Raw genomic sequence first — 22,500 nt, forward strand, 5'->3', positions numbered from 1 at the left:
CTTCATTGGGAAATGCATCAAATTAATTTTTTGTATTTCCTGATGAAGAAGTGGGATTATCCCATTGAAATGCATTGAATAAAGGACCATCATCTACAATCCAGCGATTTGGACCTTCTTTTTTCTACAGCAGTGCAGTTATACGGTAATCCACAGTTTTCTCCTGTTTTCTCCATATTGTTTTCAGCCTCTGGGCTCTTGGATCTTGCGGCAGCTGTTTTTTACAATTACTACTAGTTGTGGGTGCCCCAATCTCACAAGGTGAGCACAATAACAACATGGGATTTCCCTTTATATTTGGATAAGACCCTATTGTGCTTGTTTGTCCACAGCATTTCAGTTCATGGCGCCCCTTTATAGTGAGACAATAGGGGTCAATTTCTTAGATCCGATTGGATCTCAAGAAGATTATAAAGCCCTAAAACTTCTGAATTTTGTACGTTTACTTGGTTTTTAATTTGTAAAACATCATTGATCAGCATGGACCCTAAAATTGTAACGGTTGGATGGGTTTTGAAGAGTTAAGGGTTATAAATACCAGTGATGCAATTTCATTCATTCAATGCATGGGTCATATATACAAAACAATTATATAGAGAAAATATATGAAATTAGCATCTGTCATCTCATGTACAGACAATATTGCAGAATGCTGGGTATTTTCTTTGGAAAGTGATGATATCTTGCAATGGTATTCGTTATCCATAACAAAAAGCAGATGTGTTTACTCCGAGCTAAATGTATAATTGTGTTTTCCTAATTGCGGTAATAGAATATAATTTTGAAAAATTCGGCTTTCATCTGCCTACCAGGACAATTCAACTCCAGTCCATTCAGGGGCCGACGGCGTGTTATCAAACACAGCAATTTTGCATCATGCAGCAAATTGTTAATTCTTTGTTAATAGGACAATAAAACAGAGAACACGGAAACTGCAATTAGTGTATAATAGTGCGACCAAATGAGCCTGCAATTCAAGCATATCAAAACCATTTACCTAAATTTAATACAAGAGCTTTAACTAAGACAGAGCACTCACAATATGGCATGATCGGCAGAACGCACGAAATCATAATCTCCGCTTTGAATACAAACGCAAGATAGATAACATTTAGAGGTGATATTTGCCCGCGACCTACCACGTATTAACTTGTCCAAGGATTATTGAGGTGTCAATGCAGTTAACACAATTTTTGTAATTAAGTACATGTCACCATCTTAGACCCGGGGAGTTTATTAGAAGGTTGATGAAGTTCATATCACAATGTTTGTCAACCACTGATCTGCCTGGTATTTAATGTGAAATAGAAATTGACATTTCTGGGAAATGAAAAACTCAGAATCATTGAAATTCAAGACTCATCTGTAAACTATGAAGATATTTCAGACCTTGTCATGGCTGCTTAGAAATTTTGATGGCTGTTTTTATTTCATAGCTTTCATATGCAAAATATGACATTAGAAATGCGCTGTCAACCTACACAAAGGCAGATCGTTACAGTATCGGTCTTACGGTATCACCGCTGCGTTCGCGTTCCCCTTAAGGCTATGTTCACATTAGAGTCGCCAAATTGTGGATTTGGCGACAAATCACCCAAACAATCCATATGCGCTACATAAAGATACTGTTTTGAAGGTAGTCAAGTATTGTGCTGAATTAAATATTTAAGGACAATCTACTTACAGGCTGTGGACACTTTCGACATGTAAAAATATATTTTGAGATGTTTGTGGTTACCTTTAGTTAATACAATTGCACTAAGCTTCAGCCTGCAATTTTCATTCCTTAAAGAGGTGGTTCACCCCTTTTCATTACTGGCCGCATCGATATTATATAGAGAAACAAGGTTTCTCTCAAATACCTTGTGTTGCCAATAGTACCTCTAAGAGGCACTATTGTGGTCCACTCACCCCTTTCGCGTGACCCCTGGGCTCTGTGACCTCTGATGTCCGATGATGCCACGTCAACTGAGGCGGACCACGGTCTTCCTGAGTGACTGGGCTGTGGGTGGTGTTTCACTGCTCAGCACAGCCCAGCATCTCCTTGCTTACTCCTCCTTCGCTGCAGAGTGTGCAAGCAGTAGCGATGCTGGGCTGTGACGATCGATGATACTCTGCCCACAGCTCAGTGACTCACAAAGACTGGGGCCGGCTGCAGTGATGTCAGGTCAACAGGAAGTTGACGTGACATCATTGGACATCAGAGGTCATGGAGCCTGGGGGTCACGCAATGAGGATGAGCGGTCCCACAATAGACCGCTCACAGGCACTATTGGTAACACAAGGTATTTGACAGAAACCTTGTTTCTCAACATAATAACGATGTGGCTTTTAATGAAAAGGGGTGAACCACCTCTTTAATTTAGTTTGAGACATTTTAATATCCCACAAAGTTTCAGACTTTTCTCATATGGGAGTGTCCCTCCCTGTAATACAGGCTGGATGTGCAATTTCTGTATCCAGGGTGCTTTTATTTTCACTTGCTCTTATACTGAACTTTTCTTCTTGTCTATAGACTTTGTTTTTGTATCCCATGACGTCCTCTCTCTTTTCTGCACTTTAGGTCTATTTAAAAGCCTTCCCCCATACTCCTCCCTCCCGCTGTCTGTCAGGGCAGATGCACACAACTTTTCTCTCCATCCACAAAAAATGGTCCAACTATACTAACCCGACTCTGATCAGAGTTTGATCTGAGTAAAATCTATTTTTCTCAGAGGTGGAGAGAAAAAAAATTAAAGTTTCTCCACTTTCTCCAGTCCATGTCAGTCTGTAAAAATTGAACCGCACTTGAAGGACATCTTTTTCACACATCCATAGACTTTTATGGCTGACTGCCATCCGAATGTCAGGAAAATCATGCATTCTGTGATTATTTTCACACGCAGAATCAAATAGTAAAAAAAAATCATTAATCTGCACTGCTCCATTGAATAACATTGGTCTGAGTGCAATCTGTTTTTTTTTTTGTTTTAGTTACAAGTGAAAATGTTTTTGTACCGTGTTAGCCAGTTGAAAAATTATTGAATGTTCTCAAAGTTTGTTTAACCCCTTCACGGCCTTTGACGGATCTATCCGTCATGGAGCTTGTGAGGTTAAGCCCCGCCCCCTGCCGCCGGCAGGATGCAGCGATCCGCGCACATATCAGCTGTTTTTAACATGTGTGCCTGCATGTTCCGAGTGGAATTGCATTCCACCCGGAACATTTAACCCCTTACATATTGCTGCCAAAGTCTGGCAGTGAGATGTATAAGCACGCGGCCATAATTTTCACTTACCGCCGCCCCCACCGGAAGTCACGTACGCGATCACGTGACTTTCGGTGGTTGCCATGGTAGCACAGGGTCATGTGATGACGCCTGTAGCTAACATGACTCACTTCCTCTCAATGCCGGAATACAGCCGGCATTCAAAGTAAAGCACCGTATCTGCAGTTCTCAGCTCTGTAGCGGCCTTTACGAAAACTTTTTTTAGAATGTTGCTCGACTTTGCACAGAATTTTTATATTATATTATTTGCTTCCTAAATGCAAAGATGTATTGTACGTAGCCTTTAGGAAGCAGATTTTTAAATACTGAATGTTTAAACCCATGAAAAAAAATGGGTCCATAATGGATATCTGCATACATCAGATTTCACAGATACAGACAGTGGTTTCATCTCATGGGTTTATATGGAGTTATGTCACGTTCCATTAATTTCCATCGAATGCCGTATTCTAGACATATTTTCTTTTTAAGGGGACTTCCCATGAAGAAAGTTAATTTTAAAGTTGGTTTTAATCAATAGATCTTGGAATACTAATAATTTCTACCATTGGATGAGATTACAAAAAAAAGGTTCCTGTGCTAAGATAATCTTATATATGTGTCCCTGCTGTGTACTGTGTAATGGCTGTGTCTGACATGTTCTGATCATACCACATTTCCTAGGCTGGGAAGGAAGTGTGGGGGAGGGCACGGGGCAGGCAGTGGTAGTGGTGTATTCAGGGGTCAACAGGCCGCAGAGCAGCCGCTCGTTAACCCCATGCCCCTCTGTCACCGCACCACTTAAAGGATGACTTCTGCACAGTCCACTCTTTACTTCACTTTCATTCTGAGACAATAAATGGAGCCATACAGTACTCTCTTTAACGTTTACAGCATCTCTCCTCATCACTCTACTTCTCATCTTTACAATATCTACATCGTTTACAGCATATAATACCTATAAAACTACACAGGAATAAATCAAACCAAATTTGAAACAAAATTCATCTATAGTGCAAAAAATAATAATAAATTGCACAGCAGTATAAAATAAAAAAGTAAATACGTGGCACATAAAAATATATCTGTCTATATAAGTTAGACCACAGAGAATGTCAACAATTACAATGGAAATTGACAGTGTACAATAATAAATATGTCCTTAATCACAAAATAATGAAAATAATCAAAAATTACCAAATACTAAAAAAGTGCCACAGCGCCTGATATATGGTAGAAACAATATTCAAACAAGGATGACAAAGGCATAATATAGTAGCAATGTGGAGTAGATGAAAAATAAGATGGCAAATTAAAAATAATGTTATATATATATATATATATATATATATATAATTATCAGAAAAAAAAGTATATTAACCTGATAGTGAAATTAAAATAAAATTAACAAGTGACAATAAATAAATTATGCCACATTGCTCCATATTAACAAATGCCCTTGGAGAAAGCCACAGCGAAACGCGTCAGGGTGTCTCATTGGTAAGTCTTTGTTAATATGGAGCAATGTGGAAAATTTATTTATTGGCACTTGTTAGTTTTATTTTAATTTCACTATCAGGTGAATATAATTTTTTTCCTGATATATATATTATTATTATTTTTCATTTGCCATCTTATTTTTCATCTACTCCACATTGTTACTATAATATGTCTTTGTCATCCTCATATGAATATTGTTTCTACCATATATCAGTCTGTGGCACTTTTAGTATCTGGTAATTTTTGATTATTTTCACTATTTTGTGATTAAGGATATATTTATTATTGTACACTGTCAATTTCCATGGTAATTGTTGACATTCTCTGTGGTCTAACGTATATAGACAGATGTACACTTTGGTACCAATAGATATCTTTATGTGCCACGTATTTACTTTTACATTTTATACTGCTGTGCAATTTTTTATTATTTTTTGCAATAAAGATGAATTTTGTTTCAAATTTGGTTTGAGTTATTTCAGTGTAATTTTACAGGTATTATGTTTTCCACTAAGCAACTACCTGGTTGTTCTATAGTTGTTAAATTCCGTTTTTTTGAGTAGTGGCCAACATTGTAGGTTTTCTATCATTTACAGCATCAGTTTCCTTCTTCACTACATGGGCACCGCTCATGGTCCCATAGGGGTTCCCTCCCGACTCCATCTCACAATGCAATTTAGCAGCCGACCGCTTTCCTGGCACCTGGGCTCCATATGACACCGCTAGGCCCCTCATCCCCCTGTCTGACATCACGCTAGCATGGACAGAATCAAATAGTCTTTTAGGCCACTCCATCCCACCCACAGGGATTGCTTGCGCATTGGAAGTACCACGTATGACAGCACTCCTCCGCTCGTGCTTAGGCCAGTACCAAGATATACCCTATTTCTGAGGGCGCAACTGACCCTTGGTCTCGCAGAGGGTTTCTTAGGGTATTTGCTTCCAGGACAACAGTCGCCTCCCCGACCAACCATACTATACCCGACTTAAACAATCCTCTACGTGCAGGATCCCCCGTGTCCGCCATCCAGGGGTGACCCTTAGGGTCCACAAATTAAAACAATAGATTTGGGCTTCCTTTCAATATCTCCTCCTGGGGACTCTCCTACCCCTCTTCCCTCACATTGTCCTTTTTTTAAGCTGCTTTCCTCCTCTTCTTTAACCCTTAGTCTACCTACCCAGGTGCCAGGACTGCTGTACTCAAGCCACACTGCTACCTGGTGGCCACTTACACAATATACATACATTGGACATTAAACCAACGGTGTGCTGGCTACTTTTGCAGAGTTGAGCATAACCCTGACCCTCTTACAGAAGCAAAAAAAATATACAGACATTACAGCATGGGATCACAGCTGATTCTTTTTGTGAGGTAAAACATTTCCCTGCCTGCGTTTAAAAAAATGTTTTACACTATAAATCTGATTAGAAACCCAAAAAAACCTAAAAAGACCGTATGGTTCTCATACCGATGCCATGCTTCAGAATTTCCAGTTTTTCAGATACAAGAAAAGAATACTGCAACATCAGCAGTTACACTTACAAATTCTGGTGTAAAACTGTTTGAAATGTTGCAAAAAAAATTGTGCAATTGCACAAAAATGTAGTCAGTTTTTGCATTTTACGCAAGTGTTGGTCAGCTGTGCCAACTTTTCAAACGCTCACAGAGGCTAGCCAGGAGTGAGAGTTTCCAATAAATTCATCATATTTTATGGCACAAGAGTGGGATAAATAATGACCACAATGTAGTTCAATCAGGAGTACATTTCTCACAATAAAATAGGAGGCTAATTCATTTAGAGGCCTCATAATGAATGTCGTGCAGGTTACATAGGCACACTGTTCATGAAGACTGGAGAAAAACCCGCCAACTACTATGACTTTGGGTTCATGGAGGGGATTATATTGCTGTGTTGGGAAAAGAAGATGCGGCTCTCCCTCCTTCCCTCCCATTGTATGTTGTACATGGTATCATTTATTTCTAGATGCTAAAAATTTGTAAATAATGTACAGCAATCTGTCCAACAACTAAAATGAAGAAAAGTGAAATAAAGAACACTTTCCATGCCGAGGAGGTGCTGAGGTCAGATATGAAACAGTAGTGGATAAAAGATTGTGTGTATACTTTACCATTAGATTCATCTTCTTCGGAAGTAGAGAGAGTATTTTTTGAGAAATCTTTACTTTGAACTAAAAAAAAAATAAATATAAAAATAGATCATTTCACAATCAGCAATACAGGTTAAAATATACTTTAAATTAGGGACAACGAATTCATGACAACATGAAAGTTGAGCTGAGAACTAGGGATGAGCGGACCGGGACTGTAAAATTCTGCCTGCAACCACTCGCAGACGCTGGTTGCGGGTCAGTATCAAGGTTTAAAAATAAATAAATAAAAACAATTGGCATAGGTCCCCCCATACTATGATACCCAGCACAGATAAAGCCCATGGCTACAGGCTGCAGCCCCAGCCCTGCGTTTATCTTGGTTATAAGGAATAAGAGGAACCGCATGTGGCTTTTCTTTATTTATTTAAATAATTAAAAAAACAACATGCAGACCGCCCCACTTTTGATACCCAGCCATGATAAAGCCCGACAGCTGGGGCTGGTATTCTCAGGCTGGGGAGGTCCATGCTTTTTGGACAGACGCCAGCCTAAAAATAGCAACCTGCAGCCGCCCAAGATTGTCGCATCCAATAGATGTGACAAACCCATTAATAACAACCTATTAATGCTACTAAGCCCTAGATTAGTAATGGGAGGCTTCTATGAGACTCCCCCATCACTAATCTGTAAATGAAAGTAAATAAACACAAACATAGAAAAAATCCTTTGCTTGGAATAAAATGCAACCCCTTCCTCTTTCACCACTTTATTAACCCCAATACACTCCTGCAGGTCCGATGTAATCTACACGAGGTCTCACGATGATTCAGCTTTACTACATCCAAGTCACAGCAAGAGGCCATAGAGCATGACTGCCCGCTGTAAGTGCAAACAGAGAATGACTGAGCCACGCAATCAGTGGGGATGTCACTCAGGTGGTTTGCCATGGTTTTCTGCCAGGAGGGGCACATTTAGTGCTGAAATAGTCTGCACCAGATTTCAGTACCAAATTTGCACCTCCTGGCAGAAAACAATATTTTCTTTGCATTTTTGGGCCGAGAGATACAAATTTGGTGATGACATTTTACACCATATTCATGCACCCTATCTACACCTCCAGGCAAAAAAAACTTGGGTTTTGACACACTTTTTTTGCCATGGTTTTTCCACGTTTTTCTGCCAGGAGGTACACATTTGGTGCTGAAATACTCTGCACGAGATTTCATTACCAAATTTGCACCTCTTGGCAGAAAAAAATGCTTTTTTATATTTTTTGGGCCATGAGATGCAAATTTAGTGATGACATTTTTACACCATATTCCTGCACCCAATCTACACCTACTGGCAAAAAACACAGGTTTTTGATGCATTTTTTTTTGTTTTGGGGTTTCGACATGGTTTCCTGCCAGGAGAAGTACTGGTGCTGAAATGCTCTGCATTTGATTTCAGCACCAAATTTGCACCTCCTGGCAGAAAAAAATTGTTTTTTTTTTTTCATTTTTGGGCCAAGAGATGCAAATTTGTTTATGGGATTTTTACACCATATTCCTGCACCCAATCTATGCCTACTTGCAAAAAAACGCATTTTTTAACGCATTCTTTTGCTGCGTTTTTTGCAGCGGTATTGATGCAGTTTTCTGCTAGGAGGTGTAATTTGGGTGCATGAATATAGTGTGAAAATTTCAGCACTAAATCTGCATCTCTTGGCAAAAAAATGTGGTTTTCTACCAGTAGATGCAGGGGAGTTCACTGACTTTACTGAAGTTACCTGAGGTCCTCAGAGGTCAGGTTACCTGTTCTCCCAGATGAATAACCATGGGAACTTCCAGCTGTGACCACAAATCAGGTGAGTGACGTCACCACTGATCATGCAGCTCAGTCTCTGTCTGCAGTCACAGTAGGGAGTCATGCTATATGGCTGCTCACTGTGACAGAGATGTAGCAGAACCAGGATCATCATGGGACTTAGTGCGTGTGGATTACTTAGGACCTGCAGGGGTGTTTTGGGGTTAATAAAGTGGTGAAACAGGGTGTTTTTTGTATTTTATTCCAAAGAAAGGAATTTTTTTGGTGTTTGTAGTTTATTTACTTTCACTTACAGATTAGTGATGGGGGTCTCAGACACTGCCATTACTAATCTAAGGTTTATTGGCAGCTGTGCGCTGTTATTAACCCCTCATTACCCCAATTGCCACCGCATCCGGACAATCAGGAAGAGCCAGGTAAAGTGCGGAGTTTATTGCATCTAATAGATATGACAATCTCGGGCAGTTATGTGTCGCCCTGGGCAAGCCAGGGGACACGGGTCACAACACCACCACACCCCACACTCCAGGTAGGCACATCACAGCTAACCAGAAATCCTTGTTGCCTTCCTCCAGGAGTTTGATGATGCACACCAGGGGGTAGGCCAGGCGGTTGGCTCCGCCCACCGAGGAGCTCACAACTCTGGAGGCAGGAAGAAACCAGGCAGATAGCTCAGGGACGAGCTGGAGTAACAACAGAGAAGCCCAGGCAGGGCAAGTGTGAGGAGCTAAGTAGAGGAGTTAAGAAAGTGAAGGAAGAAAAGTGGAAAAGGAGGAAAGCAAGTGAAGTGACAGTAAAGAAAGAAAGCCTGAAGGGTCCAGCTTTGTGGAGGGCCAGATCAGCAAGGTCAGCGACGGCGGTGACTGTCTGGAGGGGGACCGTTTGGAAGTTCCTGGAAGGACCCCGTTGGCTGTGTGCCCGGTGGTCTGGAGCAGTGTTCCGAAGGACAGTCAGCACCAGGGCAGGGGCCTCTCGGACCCCGGCAAGGCTAGGAGTCGCCAAATTTGCCGAATCCGTCAGTGACGGGGACGCAGATCCCCCAACAACCAAGTCCCGATTGAAGGCAACAGCCCAACCTGAACCGGGGAGACACCGCCACCGCCAGGGCACCAGTTTCCCCAGGGCCAGCGCCTGCGGGCAAAGTGTAGAGCTCCTCCGGCCCAGATTGCAGTCGGGGAGCGGGTAACCGGAGGGAATCCACCGCTACCACAAGTCATCCATAGGTGCAAGGAAGAGGGCCATCACCGTCACCTACCGGGAGTGCAGGTGCAGCCGTCTGTGGGACCGTCCTACCAGCCGTTTGGTTTACCATACAAACTGTGTCACGTCTCAGGCTGAGTGAGTACCACAGTACCGCAAGGCACAGCGCTGCCCCCGCGTCCCTGTGCCCACCAGGCCCCGCACCTACTTCACCATCACCGGGCCCCGGGATCACCAACCCCTACCCACGGAGGGGCAACACAACAACTGGCTGCTCCGCATCACCATCCCTGGGATCCCCATATTGAGCAGCGGTGGTGAAATCACCACAACCGTGGGTGGCGTCACGAACTATAACAATCCCCACACCCAACAACTCCCTTTCACTCACGGGCGAGGAGTGTCGCTCGAGAAACCCCGGGATCCGGCCCACCGCTCGAGCCACCACTGAGCAGCTGCCGGACCCGAGCAGAAGGGGTGAGCGCGGTGTGCTGACACCCTCCTCCCCGCCCGCGACAGTTACAGGTTGCTATTTTCAGGCTGGGGGGCGCACTAATAACCTTAGGCCTCCCCAGTCCGAGAATACCAGCCCCAGCTGTCGGGCTTTATCATGGCTGAGTATCAAAATTGGTGGATACTGCATGCCAGCTTTTTAATTTATTTATTTAAATGAAAAAAAAAAAAAAGAAGCATGTGGTTCCTCTTATTTTGATACACAGCCAAGATAAATGCAGGGCTAGGGCTGCAGCCTGTAGCCATGGGATTTATCTTTGCTGGGTATCATAATATAGGGGGACCATATGCCATTGTTTTATTTTTAGACCTCAATATTGACCCGCAGACAGAGTCTATGAGTGGTTGTAGGCAGACGCTGTCAGACAGGCTGTGGACACGTCTGACTGCAACCAATCACAGACGCTAGGATGGCCAGTGGGCGGGGAAAGCAGTGCATATGCGCCGATGACATAATGTGTGGCACCAGAAGTGAATGCACAACCTAGAAATAGCTTACCAACATGACAAGGAGCCTCTGTGAGTACATCGCACGCGCTCCTACCCCCCTATCCCTTCCACCACCAATTTTAATTGCCGGATTCTGGTCCCCATAGACTTATATTGGAACCAAATTCCAGGACAGGAACTGGATTTTAAAAAAAAATTAGCAGGGACCCGCCGGTCCTGGTTATCTGCAAGTCCACTCATCTCTACTGAGAACTCATTCTGCAGCTAGCAAAAGACTGTGAATCATAGAAGCTATAGAAGGCAAACAGTGAAAATTTTTTAATGACATCCAAATTGCAGAAAAAATATATTTTTTGCCAAAAATACATGCATATGCAAGGTCTCTATATCCTTTAAATCACATGCGAATATATCAAGTTGTATTCCATACAGGAACACTACGGGAGAAACTCATCCACTGTTTGGCTAGTGCAGGTCCCGAGGTGGCTGTGCACAACACAGAGATTCAAATAACACTAAAGAGAGTATAGAGCGTAGAACTCAGTGCATTCGTTTTTCTTGGAGGGGAACTTGAATAAATTCGCTAACACACTAATATATTCCCACTAGCAGAATAATTTCTGTGGAAGCATGAGGTACAACAGAGAACTGTCTACAGATTAATGGGTAGCTACAGGGAATTTGAGTTCCCTTCATTTGCACTATCTTCAGATTGATCCTCCTGCTAGCAAAAGCAATTCTGCTACTAGAGTATAGTACTAAATTGGATAAAATATGCTATTTTGTGTACCTCTTAAACTGGGGATGCAGAATACATCAACATACTATGCCCTAATTGGGCTTCGAAAAAAGTTCTAAAATAGACAAAACTTTATTGCATAAAATTGTATTAAATACTTTGATTTATTTATTGATTCTAGTTCATCCCAAAAAATTCGAGGGCTATTCTCAAAAGTGCTCAACTCGAGTAACGATATAATGGATGTCAATGAGTGGGCACTTCAGCTCTCCGCACACACACAGCCAACCATAAAGAGAATATTTTTGGGGGGGATGGAAGGTGTTTTTTGTCCTTTTGACACCCTACATCCGAGCACGCTCGCTAATCACTATTCACATACTTTCAATGAAGTGGCAGTCAATTATATAGTTCATATAAGCCTTGGCTGTTTCACTCAGCCCTAAATAAAATTTAATTGAGCAGGTCTCTGGTCCCCTGCCTCCTCTTTACCATGGCCATTCAGTAAGGGTACGTGCCCACAATGTGCATTGTACAGTACAACCACAGGGGTTGGGATTGATAGAAATCTCATGTCCATTGTGCTTCTTTTTCGGCAGCGTAAAATGACCTGTGACGAGGCTTCCGAGTCACAGCATGTCAATTTATGCTTGCGCTGACGTGAGTGTTCTCACCAGGAGAACACAGCGAAAACCCAATGCGACCAGAACTCTGATCTTGGGCACAGATGCTACACCACCCTGTGGAGAACACTCACGTGTCCTCAACAGAAATCACGAATGCAGCGAGTCTGTATCATGGGCACGTACCCTAAGGCTGGTTTCCCACATCCATCACTGATGATCCGAGTATGAACAACAATGTCAGGACCAGTGTTGGGATTCCTGACCCAAACTCAAGAGCCTCATAGACAGATGTGAGACTGCCGATTTCAGGACAGCAGACCCACCACTGATCCATTGTGGTCTGTACTTGGAACCATGGTCATTCAATAAGGGTACGTGCCCACGATCTGCATGGTACAGTACAAGCACAGTGGATGCTATTGATAAAAATCCCATGCCCATTGTGCTTCTTTTTTCCACAGTGTAAACTGATCTGCGGTGTGGTTTTCTCAGCTGCAGCACGTCAAATTATGCTTGCAGAGACATGAGTGTTACTGCCAGGAGAACACAGCAAAAATTTGCCATGACCAGAACACTGATCGTGGGCACAGATGCTGCATCCCCCTGCGGATGGCTGGTTTCACACATCCGTCACTGATGATCTGAGTATGAACCATGATGTCTAGATGAGCAGTGGGATTCCTGACGCAAACTCAAGCGCCTTATAGACAGATATGAGACGATTACAGGACTAAAGAGAAATGGGGGGGGGGGGAGGGTTGGGACCCATGCTCTAGTTATTATGGGGTGATCATAATACAATTTCCATATGTGGTCAAGTGATTTATATACAGGAATCCAACCATTAAAATGTTATATTGTAAAATTTCCTTTCATGTTGAATACCTTGAGATTCAATGTTCATTTCTTCATCATTTCTATTGTCATCCATTGAAACTTCTTGGTCTGTAAAAGTGAAAAATTGTTATACTTGGAAACCTCCCAAATTAGTATCTGTAATCAGGTGCTTTTAAGTAATGCTACTCATAAGCAATATGACATCTCGTTCTTGGTATATAAACCTAGCTGCATCAACCACACTAGAATAGCTGGAGTTTGATGCTACTTCTAGGCTAAAAATGGAGGATTGCATTATCCTAAGTAGATATTACAAAAATTTTTAGAAACTACTTTGCATTCCCACGCAGCGTGCCACAAACGGTCCAATTTTAAGCCTGATCATAAATTAAAAATTTGCACCAATTTGGCCAGTATTTGGTAGATGGTACACCAAAGGTCCATTTACACTGCACGGTAATCGTGAACACTACATCGTGATAACTGCCGATGGCTGCCGATCAACTGAAAAATAAGCCAAGCGATTGTTTATTGAGTGAAATTATCTTTTTTGCTGCAGAAAAGATCATTGTTCTCAGCAGCTCATCATCCGGAATTGTGCTGCCGAGAACCATGTTAGCCTACACGCCATGTATCATCTATTACAGATCGCTCTGAAGAGTGTTCTGCTTGTATAAACAGGCTATTAAATGACCGAGGAGGTGAAGATCAGTATAGATTTACCTATCAACACTCATGTAATGCTATAAAAACATCAAAGGTAAACGCCCCATAATACTGTAGTCAATGTCTGCAGGACTTACAGCTCAATCATGCTGCTGGGACTTTCACCATTTACACATTCATTCTAATTATAGGGGAATTTCTCTGTACTGTCCTTAAGGAGAATAAAAAAAACTTTGTAATGAAGCAAACCTGGACTGATAACTCTAAGGTCCCCTTCACACGTCAGTGATTCCGGAACGTACATTGCCGTTTTTATACATACCAGAATCACGGACATATGCAGACCCATTAAAATTAGAGGGTCTGCGTACACATCAGTGATTTCTCAGGGACTGTGTGTATGTATGGCGCACATGTGTGATCGTGTGTTCCGCATGGATACAAGTCCGTTTTTCTCCGGCACGACTGATGTCACATGGACCACACAGTGGTGGATCCGTGTGAAACACACCGAAGAAAACACGTGTATGTGAAATAAAATTAATTTCTATACTCATCTGTCTCCAGCCCTGCTGTCTCTTACTTCCAGACCTGCTCATTATGCTCATGCATATTCCCAGTGTGGGAGACAGCAGCGACCGGAGACAGCAGTGCTGGGGATAGGTGAGTAAAAAGTTCCTGCTCTCCGTGTGCTATCCGTGATAGCACACGGAGAACGCGTGTGCCAAAATCACGGCACACGGAGGGCCATACGAACCTTCAACACGTCAGTGAAATATGTGTGTTTTTCAGTGATGTGTGAAAGAAGCCTAAGAAAGACTAAGTAAAGGGTAATCCGCCACATGCCACAACCTAGATATCCCAATTTATCCTCCAATATAATACAATAATATAACCATGATCTTAAAAGTAATGGAAAATACTTTAAAGTAAAAAACAGAAAACAATTTAATTAAACACTGAATTATCAGTATCAGTTGTAACGGGTACTAATATACACAACAAGTGAAGACTAGGAGACCACCTTATCCATCACATTCACCCATTGGAACCTATTAAAGGAAAACACACCTATCCTTACTGCTCTCACAGTTAATGCATATCTGGAACTATAGTCAGTGTGCCAAGGAAACATTAAGGAAAAAAAAAATCACAGAAAAATAAATGAAAACAAATAATAAAACAAAAACAAAACAAAAGTCCAGCTCACCACGTACAATTAGGAGGACACAGAAGTGTGAGGTAGCAGTGCAGACATTTAAAGGTACAAAATCCATCTGCTACCGCTAGACAAAAAAATGCAGTGCATCCAATATAGGGCCTAAAAAGCTTCGAAATATGCCAGGGCTGTATTTTTTTGGCTGGATTTTAATGGATGCATTAAAAGAAAGCATGAAAGTGTGGTGGAAGCTGGATTTTGTTCCTGCAGATAGAAAGAAAACAGACAGACATCCATGTGATATCTAAGCTCCAATGTAGGCCTCGATTCCACTTGCGCATAGCTTCCGATGCGAGAGCGTTAGCCGAGGGTCATGTGACTATGATGCGATCTTGCATCGTATCGTATCACAGGTGTGGAGAAAAAGGAGGGAGCACTTTCTCCCCATCTCTTCTGCGGCCTGTCTCTTTGTATATCGCACTGCACTCTGATTACATGCGAGTGCAGTGCAATGTTTCACGCGCTCCAATAGACTGGGGGTGCGTGAGCCGAGACTCTCTGCCAAACACAGCATGCTGCGATTCATTCTGCATGCCGCTATGGCATGAGAAATCAATCGCAGATGGACACTGCCCCATAGTTTTGCACTGGTGCGAGTGCAGTCTGATGTGTTATTGGATTGCACTCGTCCGTGCAAAACGCAAGTGGAACCGAACCCTTAAAAAGAACCTAACAGCTGATCCACGTGCAACTGGCATTGGCTACATTATCTGGCTACATTATCTCAGCCAGGTAAGTTTGACTCATAATTATGCGGTGATCAAAGAGGAAACACAATTTAACCCTTTCAGACCTGAGCCTGTTTTCACCTTCCTGACCAGGCCAAAATTTACAATTCTGACCAATGTCGCTTTATGTGGAACGCTTAATATTACAGTAATCCGTAGACTGTTTTTTCGTGACACATTGTACTTCATGGGTGACGCCCTGGACTATTCGTGTCGTCACAGGGTTCTGCACAATCTGCCCTTCCCGTGCAGGTCTCAAACCCCCATGGTTCTAGGTCTCTATCCTGCAGTACTGCCTCCACCAGCATTCACAAATCCTAGATACACTTTGCACCACACCTGTCAGGCACACCAGTGGGCTGCTTAAGCAGGAATAGGGCCGCCCACCTAGGGGTCAGACAGGGAGGTGGGAGGTGTCAAGTTCAGTTCAGTGGTAGCCCTCGAGCTGTGAGGAGCTCTGAGGAAGCTGGAAGTTGAAGCTCCCAGGGGAGAAGTAAACTAGGTTGCAGACTGTGGTCTGGACCTAGAGGAGTCAGACCCCCGGTCGCAGGGGATTGAGGCTAGGTGCCTGGAATCCATCAAGAAGGACGGTCAGCAGCCTGGTTCTATCACCGGTCCGGGACCAAAGGCACGTCGGGGTACACAGATCTTAGTTCGGGGAGAAGCTTCAGGTGACCCGGCAATTAACCTGCGGAGGACGGGGCCTTTATGGACTGTTCCGACCCAGCTCAGAGATTGGGGGCACTAGCGCAACGAGGGGGATAGGGCTTTCCTAGCAAGTGGCCCACTGAAATCCCAAGTGTGAGCTCCTGAGTGCAGGCTCTTTCACTTAGCCATAGTGGGGAGAGGGGCCCGGAAAGCTCCAAGCTACCGGGCCACAACGGACAATCTAAATTTTTGTGCCAGGAGGCAGGTTATGGACCACCGGCAGTGCTGCAGGGGACGGGACCTGGACGAGCTCCCCTCGAGAGGCAACGGCTGTCAGAGACTTGGTTTAACCTCTTATCAGCATCTGCTTCATTGCTGAGTGAGTACCCGGCTGAGCCCTGCACTGCGTCCCCGCATCACCATCCAGAGTCCTGGGGCCTACCCCTACCCGTGGAGGGTAACGTCATCTTGCTGCCCCACTCCAACACCCCAGGGACTCCCAACGTCAGCTGCGGTACTCCCAATTACCGTACACCATGGGTGGCATCACAAACTATACCAAATGCCCTGTAAATACTCCCTTTTCCATTTGAGTGTGGCCCCTAGCCCCCGGGTCCGGAGAACCTCGAGCCATGAGTAATCACCACCCCTGGGTCCGAGCGGTTCGATCTGCTGCAGGGGCGGCACATATGCCTTGCCGCCCATTCGGCATTCTTGGCATTAATGACATCACCAATATTTATATCTATACTTACAGTTAGGTCCAGAAATATTTGGACAGTGCCACAATTTTCGCGAGTTGGGCTCTGCATGCCACCACATTGGATTTGAAATGAAACCTCTACAACAGAATTCAAGTGCAGATTGTAATGTTTAATTTGAAGGTTTGAACAAAAATATCTGATAGAAATTGTAGGAATTGTACACATTTCTTTACAAACACTCCACATTTTAGGAGGTCAAAAGTAATTGGACAAATAAACCAAACCCAAACAAAATATTTGTATTTTCAATATTTTGTTGCGAATCCTTTGGAGGCAATCAATGCCTTAAGACTGGAACCCATGGACATCACCAAACGCTGGGTTTCCTCCTTTTTAATGCTTTGCCAGGCCTTTACAGCCGCAGCCTTCAGGTCTTGCTTGTTTGTGGGTCTTTCCGTCTTAAGTCTGGATTTGAGCAAGTGAAATGCATGCTCAATTGGGTTAAGATCTGGTGATTGACTTGGCCATTGCAGAATGTTCCACTTTTTTGCACTCATGAACTCCTGGGTAGCTTTGGCTGTATGCTTGGGGTCATTGTCCATCTGTACTATGAAGCGCCGTCCGATCAACTTTGCGGCATTTGGCTGAATCTGCGCTGAAAGTATATCCCGGTACACTTCAGAATTCATCCGGCTACTCTTGTCTGCTGTTATGTCATCAATAAACACAAGTGACCCAGTGCCATTGAAAGCCATGCATGCCCATGCTATCACGTTGCCTCCACCATGTTTTACAGAGGATGTGGTGTGCCTTGGATCATGTGCCGTTCCCTTTCTTCTCCAAACTTTTTTCTTCCCATCATTCTGGTACAGGTTGATCTTTGTCTCATCTGTCCATAGAATACTTTTCCTGAACTGAGCTGGCTTCATGAGGTGTTTTTCAGCAAATTTAACTCTGGCTTGTCTATTTTTGGAATTGATGAATGGTTTGCATCTAGATGTGAACCCTTTGTATTTACTTTCATGGAGTCTTCTCTTTACTGTTGACTTAGAGACAGATACACCTACTTCACTGAGAGTGTTCTGGACTTCAGTTGATGTTGTGAACGGGTTCTTCTTCACCAAAGAAGGTATGCGGCGATCATCCACCACTGTTGTCATCCGTGGACGCCCAGGCCTTTTTGAGTTCCCAAGCTCACCAGTCAATTCCTTTTTTCTCAGAATGTACCCGACTGTTGAATTTGCTACTCCAAGCATGTCTGCTATCTCTCTGATGGATTTTTTCTTTTTTTTCAGCCTCAGGATGTTCTGTTTCACCTCAATTGAGAGTTCCTTAGACCGCATGTTGTCTGGTCACAGCAACAGCTTCCAAATGCAAAACCACACACCTGTAATCAACCCTAGACCTTTTAACTACTTCATTGATTACAGGTTAACGAGGGAGACGCTTTCAGAGTTAATTGCAGCCCTTAGAGTCCCTTGTCCAAATACTTTTGGTCCCTTGAAAAAGAGGAGGCTATGCATTACAGAGCTATGATTCCTAAACCCTTTCTCCGATTTGGATGTGGAAACTCTCATATTGCAGCTGGGAGTGTGCACTTTCAGCCTATATTATATATATAATTGTATTTCTGAACATGTTTTTGTAAACAGCTAAAATAACAAAACTTGTGTCACTGTCCAAATATTTCTGGCCCTGACTGTATATTCATCAAATTTCAATCTAAATTTTAAGTTAGTCTCTTTTTGTTCTGACAGTCATCTACCCTCAGCAGACTGAAAAATACACATATCCTGTCTCTTCAACCTCGCCTGCAGCATACATCAGTGTGTATATGGCAGGCGCTCTCATTATATCAAAAGCCGGCACTGCGGCATTAGAAAGTGTAACAAGGGAAGCTATGCCTCACATCTCCGTATGCCAATAAATATATATTAATAGTCACTATATATAGTGAAATACATATATTCTTTACCTTGAGATGGTTCTGCCATATCAACATCTGCATTAGTGTTTAATTGGCCTTCAGGTTGTCCTAGGAGCAAAAATAATACCTATTATAGCAAATCTTACATCTCAAAGAACTTTATGAGAAACTCTAATACACGAGGAAATGTAATTGGCAATTGTTAATGCATCTCCTCAGGCCTGTCTAAGCTACAAGCATTGATGACCCATTATGGTCAAGTCTCATCAAGTCCCCCGCAGGGTTGCCAACGTGACTTTTTATTTTTTCTAGACAGTTTATAAAAAAAAGTCATGGAAAGAGATTATTTTTTTAAGGACACAATAGGAAAATATAATAAATCACTAAGATTATATTAGAAAGACATGTCTACAACCCATGATTCTGATCTGAAGATACCATCTGCATTCAATTTAAACTAATGAGAATTATAGTAAAAAAAAAATCTGTATAAGTTTCTTTAGCTTAAAAAATAAATAAATCATGGACACCTTAAATATTTTTCACAGATGGAACGAAAAAGAGCCATTTTTTTTAGACTGTCCAGACATTTCTTGACGGTTGACAATTTTAGCCCGTCGAGACCTCCTCTGCTCTTTTGTAACCTATGGGGTAAACCTGGCTGTAGGTGTTCAGTTTCCCTGTAGCACTACTACAAGGAGTATTTGCTATTACACCTAATAAATAGCTCAACAGGTTCTGAATGCAGGACATTACTACATAAGGAAGGGGGAGGGGTCAACACTTACGTCTTTAGAGGATTTAGAATGCTACAAATGCCCTCAAATCCAACCAACATGCGGGGAAAGGCCCCAATTTTGCAACAGGGCCCATTGGACTGTAGTTATTCCACTCCCTGTCCCTGCTGAATAAAAAGCATCCCCACAGCATGATGCTGCCACCACCATGACTGACAGTAGGGATGGTGTTTGTGAAGTGTAAGTTTTAAATGGGGAAACATAGGGAAAAAACTTATTAAATTCCTTAAAAATCCTCCATTTGTAGTCTTAACCACACAGAACTTTTTAAATTGTTAATTTGCTTTCTAAATGCAATTTTCTAAATATTTTTCAGTAAAGGTTTCTACTGTTTTGCTGTTGCAGAGTATCTTTTTGGCTTTATTTAGCTTTATGGAGCGTAGTGAACTGCAAAAAAAATTACTAAGCTGACAGATCTCTGATCTTCCCATACTTTCTCTGTTTGTTAGGTCTCATTTAGATGGCTGTACCTTTGGATTGTGTGCTGTCTACATCAATCCAATAATAGGCAGTATGCCTGTGCCCACCAACATAAGAACAAACAAAAATGCAGCATGCACTGGTTCGATTTATGGAGTGCATGCCGTTTTAGTATGGCAGTCTGAATCCAAACCTTAGAAACAGCATGAAGGCTGAGGAAGGGTTCTACACATGTCTGCAGTGGATAGAGAGGAGAAAACCACTCTACAGAAAAGTACAAGAAGACATGAAGAGGACAATACTTATGATATATTAGCTACTGAAATTTCACCACTAAAGTGACACAGTCGCATTCCCACAGTGCGGCACAACTGAGAATTTTTTACAGTTTGCCTTACTGTTCATCTTTGAAGAAGGTCCTAATAGACCAAAACATCACAGATAGTGCACATGGTTTGAACTGTTCACACTAAACAACCACTTTTGCTTTATTTTGAGTGCTGGAGTATTTTTCTATTATTACGGGGTTAAACGTAGTGTTTAGCGAGTAGTTAACTATTCTTACTCGCTATGCTGTTGGTTAGTTCGCTACTCGCATATTCGTTACAAGTAGCAGGCGCAATGTAAGTCATTGGGAAATACTCGCTAAGTGGCGAGTAACCCGAAAGCCGTACTTTTCGTGCGAGTAGCGAATAGCACAGCTTTACTACTTAGCGAGTATTTCCCATTGATTTACATTGCGCCCGCTACTCTTAACGAATATCTACTCGCTCAACACTAGTTAGACCCTATCTATGCACCCAAATTGGTTTGCAGTGCCATACTTACCTATTCTAGTGTAGTGCGTTATATTAACAAAATGTGAACACTAAAAGTTAAAAATCATTTTTTTTCTATATCAAAGTTTTCCATAGCTGTTAAATGGTTTACAAGGACATTTTTTTTTTTTTTTTTTTACTATGGGGCTAATCACTGATCACTTAGATAGATGCCTGTTCTGCCCTGGTCTCCTACTTCCTATGATATCACATCAACATGCAGTTCCTTCGCTTCCACTCTGTTCTGTCATCAGGGTGTCACTGTCATGTTGATTGATAACCATCTCCCAGGAGTTAGGTGGCAGTTACTTGACAGTAAGCCCCATAGGAAAGAAAAAGTCCCAGATAACCCTTTAGTCAAAAGAATAGCACAAAACCGCAACAGATATTGACAGACTCAATGTAGTATTTCTTGTGTCACTGGTGTCCATCAGCGTCAGATCCAGACCATTAAATGGAACCTGTCAGCAGATTTGGCCACCACCACCGGGCTCTTATATACAGCATTCTAACATGCTGTATATACAGGGTCTTGCAAAAGTATTCGGCCCCCTTGAATTTTTCAACCTTTTCCCACATTTCAGGCTTCAAACATAAAGATAAAAATTTTAATGTTATGGTGAATAATCAACAACAAGTGGGACACAATTGTGAAGTTGAACAAAATGTATTGCTTATTTTAAACTTTTTTAAAAAATAAATAACTGAAAATTGAGTGTGCAATATTATTCGGCCCCTTTACTTTCAGTGCAGCAAACTCACTCCAGAAGTTTATTGAGGATCTCTGAATGTTCCAATGTTGTCCTAAATGACTGAAGATGACACCTGTGTGTAATGAAGTCTCCATATAAATACACCTGCTCTGTGATAGTGTCAGTGTTCTGTTTAAAGCACAGAAAGCATCATGAAGACCAAGGAACACAACAGGCAGGTCCGTGATACTGTTGTGGAGAAGTTTAAAGCTGGATTTGGTTACAAAAAGATTTCCAAAACTTTAAACATTCCAAGGAGCACTGTCCAAGCGATCATATTGAAATGGAAGGAGTATCATACTACTGCAAATCTACCAAGACCCGGTCGTCCATCCAAACTTTCAACTCAAACAAGGAGAAGACTGATCAGAGATGCAGCCAAGAGGCACATGATCACTCTGAATGAACTGCAGAGATCTACAGCTGAGGAGGGAGAGTCTGTCCATAGGATAACAATCAGTCGTACACTGCACAAATCTGGCCTTTATGGAAGAGTGGCAAGGAGAAAGCCATTGCTCAAAGATATCCATAAAAAGTGTCATTTAAAGTTTGCCACAGCAAACCTGGGAAACACACCAAACAGGTGGAAGAAGGTGCTTTGGTCAGATGAAACCAAAAATCAAACTATTTGGGAACAATGCCAAACGATATGTTTGGCGTAAAAGCAACAGCTCATCACCCTGAACACTCCATACCCACTGTCAAACATGGTGGTGGCAGCATCATGGTTTTGGCCTGCTTTTCTTCAGCAGGGACAGGGACGATGGTTAAAATTGATGAGAAGATGGATGGA

General features: G+C 42.4%; 1 protein-coding gene across 2 annotated transcripts in view; it reads right to left on the minus strand.

The window, feature by feature from the left end:
- Positions 1-22,500, minus strand: part of MACROD2 (mono-ADP ribosylhydrolase 2) — a 2,939,506-nt gene that overhangs the window by 54,207 nt on the left and 2,862,799 nt on the right. For both annotated transcript variants that reach the window (XM_075338062.1, XM_075338061.1), the window contains exons 17-19: positions 18,969-19,028; positions 13,077-13,136; positions 6,876-6,935 (exon numbers count right to left, since the gene is read on the minus strand). In XM_075338062.1, the coding sequence (XP_075194177.1) occupies positions 6,876-6,935; positions 13,077-13,136; positions 18,969-19,028 (180 nt within the window). The remainder of the gene's footprint in view (positions 1-6,875; positions 6,936-13,076; positions 13,137-18,968; positions 19,029-22,500) is intronic.

This window comes from Anomaloglossus baeobatrachus, chromosome 3 (assembly GCF_048569485.1).
Source record: "Anomaloglossus baeobatrachus isolate aAnoBae1 chromosome 3, aAnoBae1.hap1, whole genome shotgun sequence".
NCBI lineage: Eukaryota > Metazoa > Chordata > Amphibia > Anura > Aromobatidae > Anomaloglossus > Anomaloglossus baeobatrachus.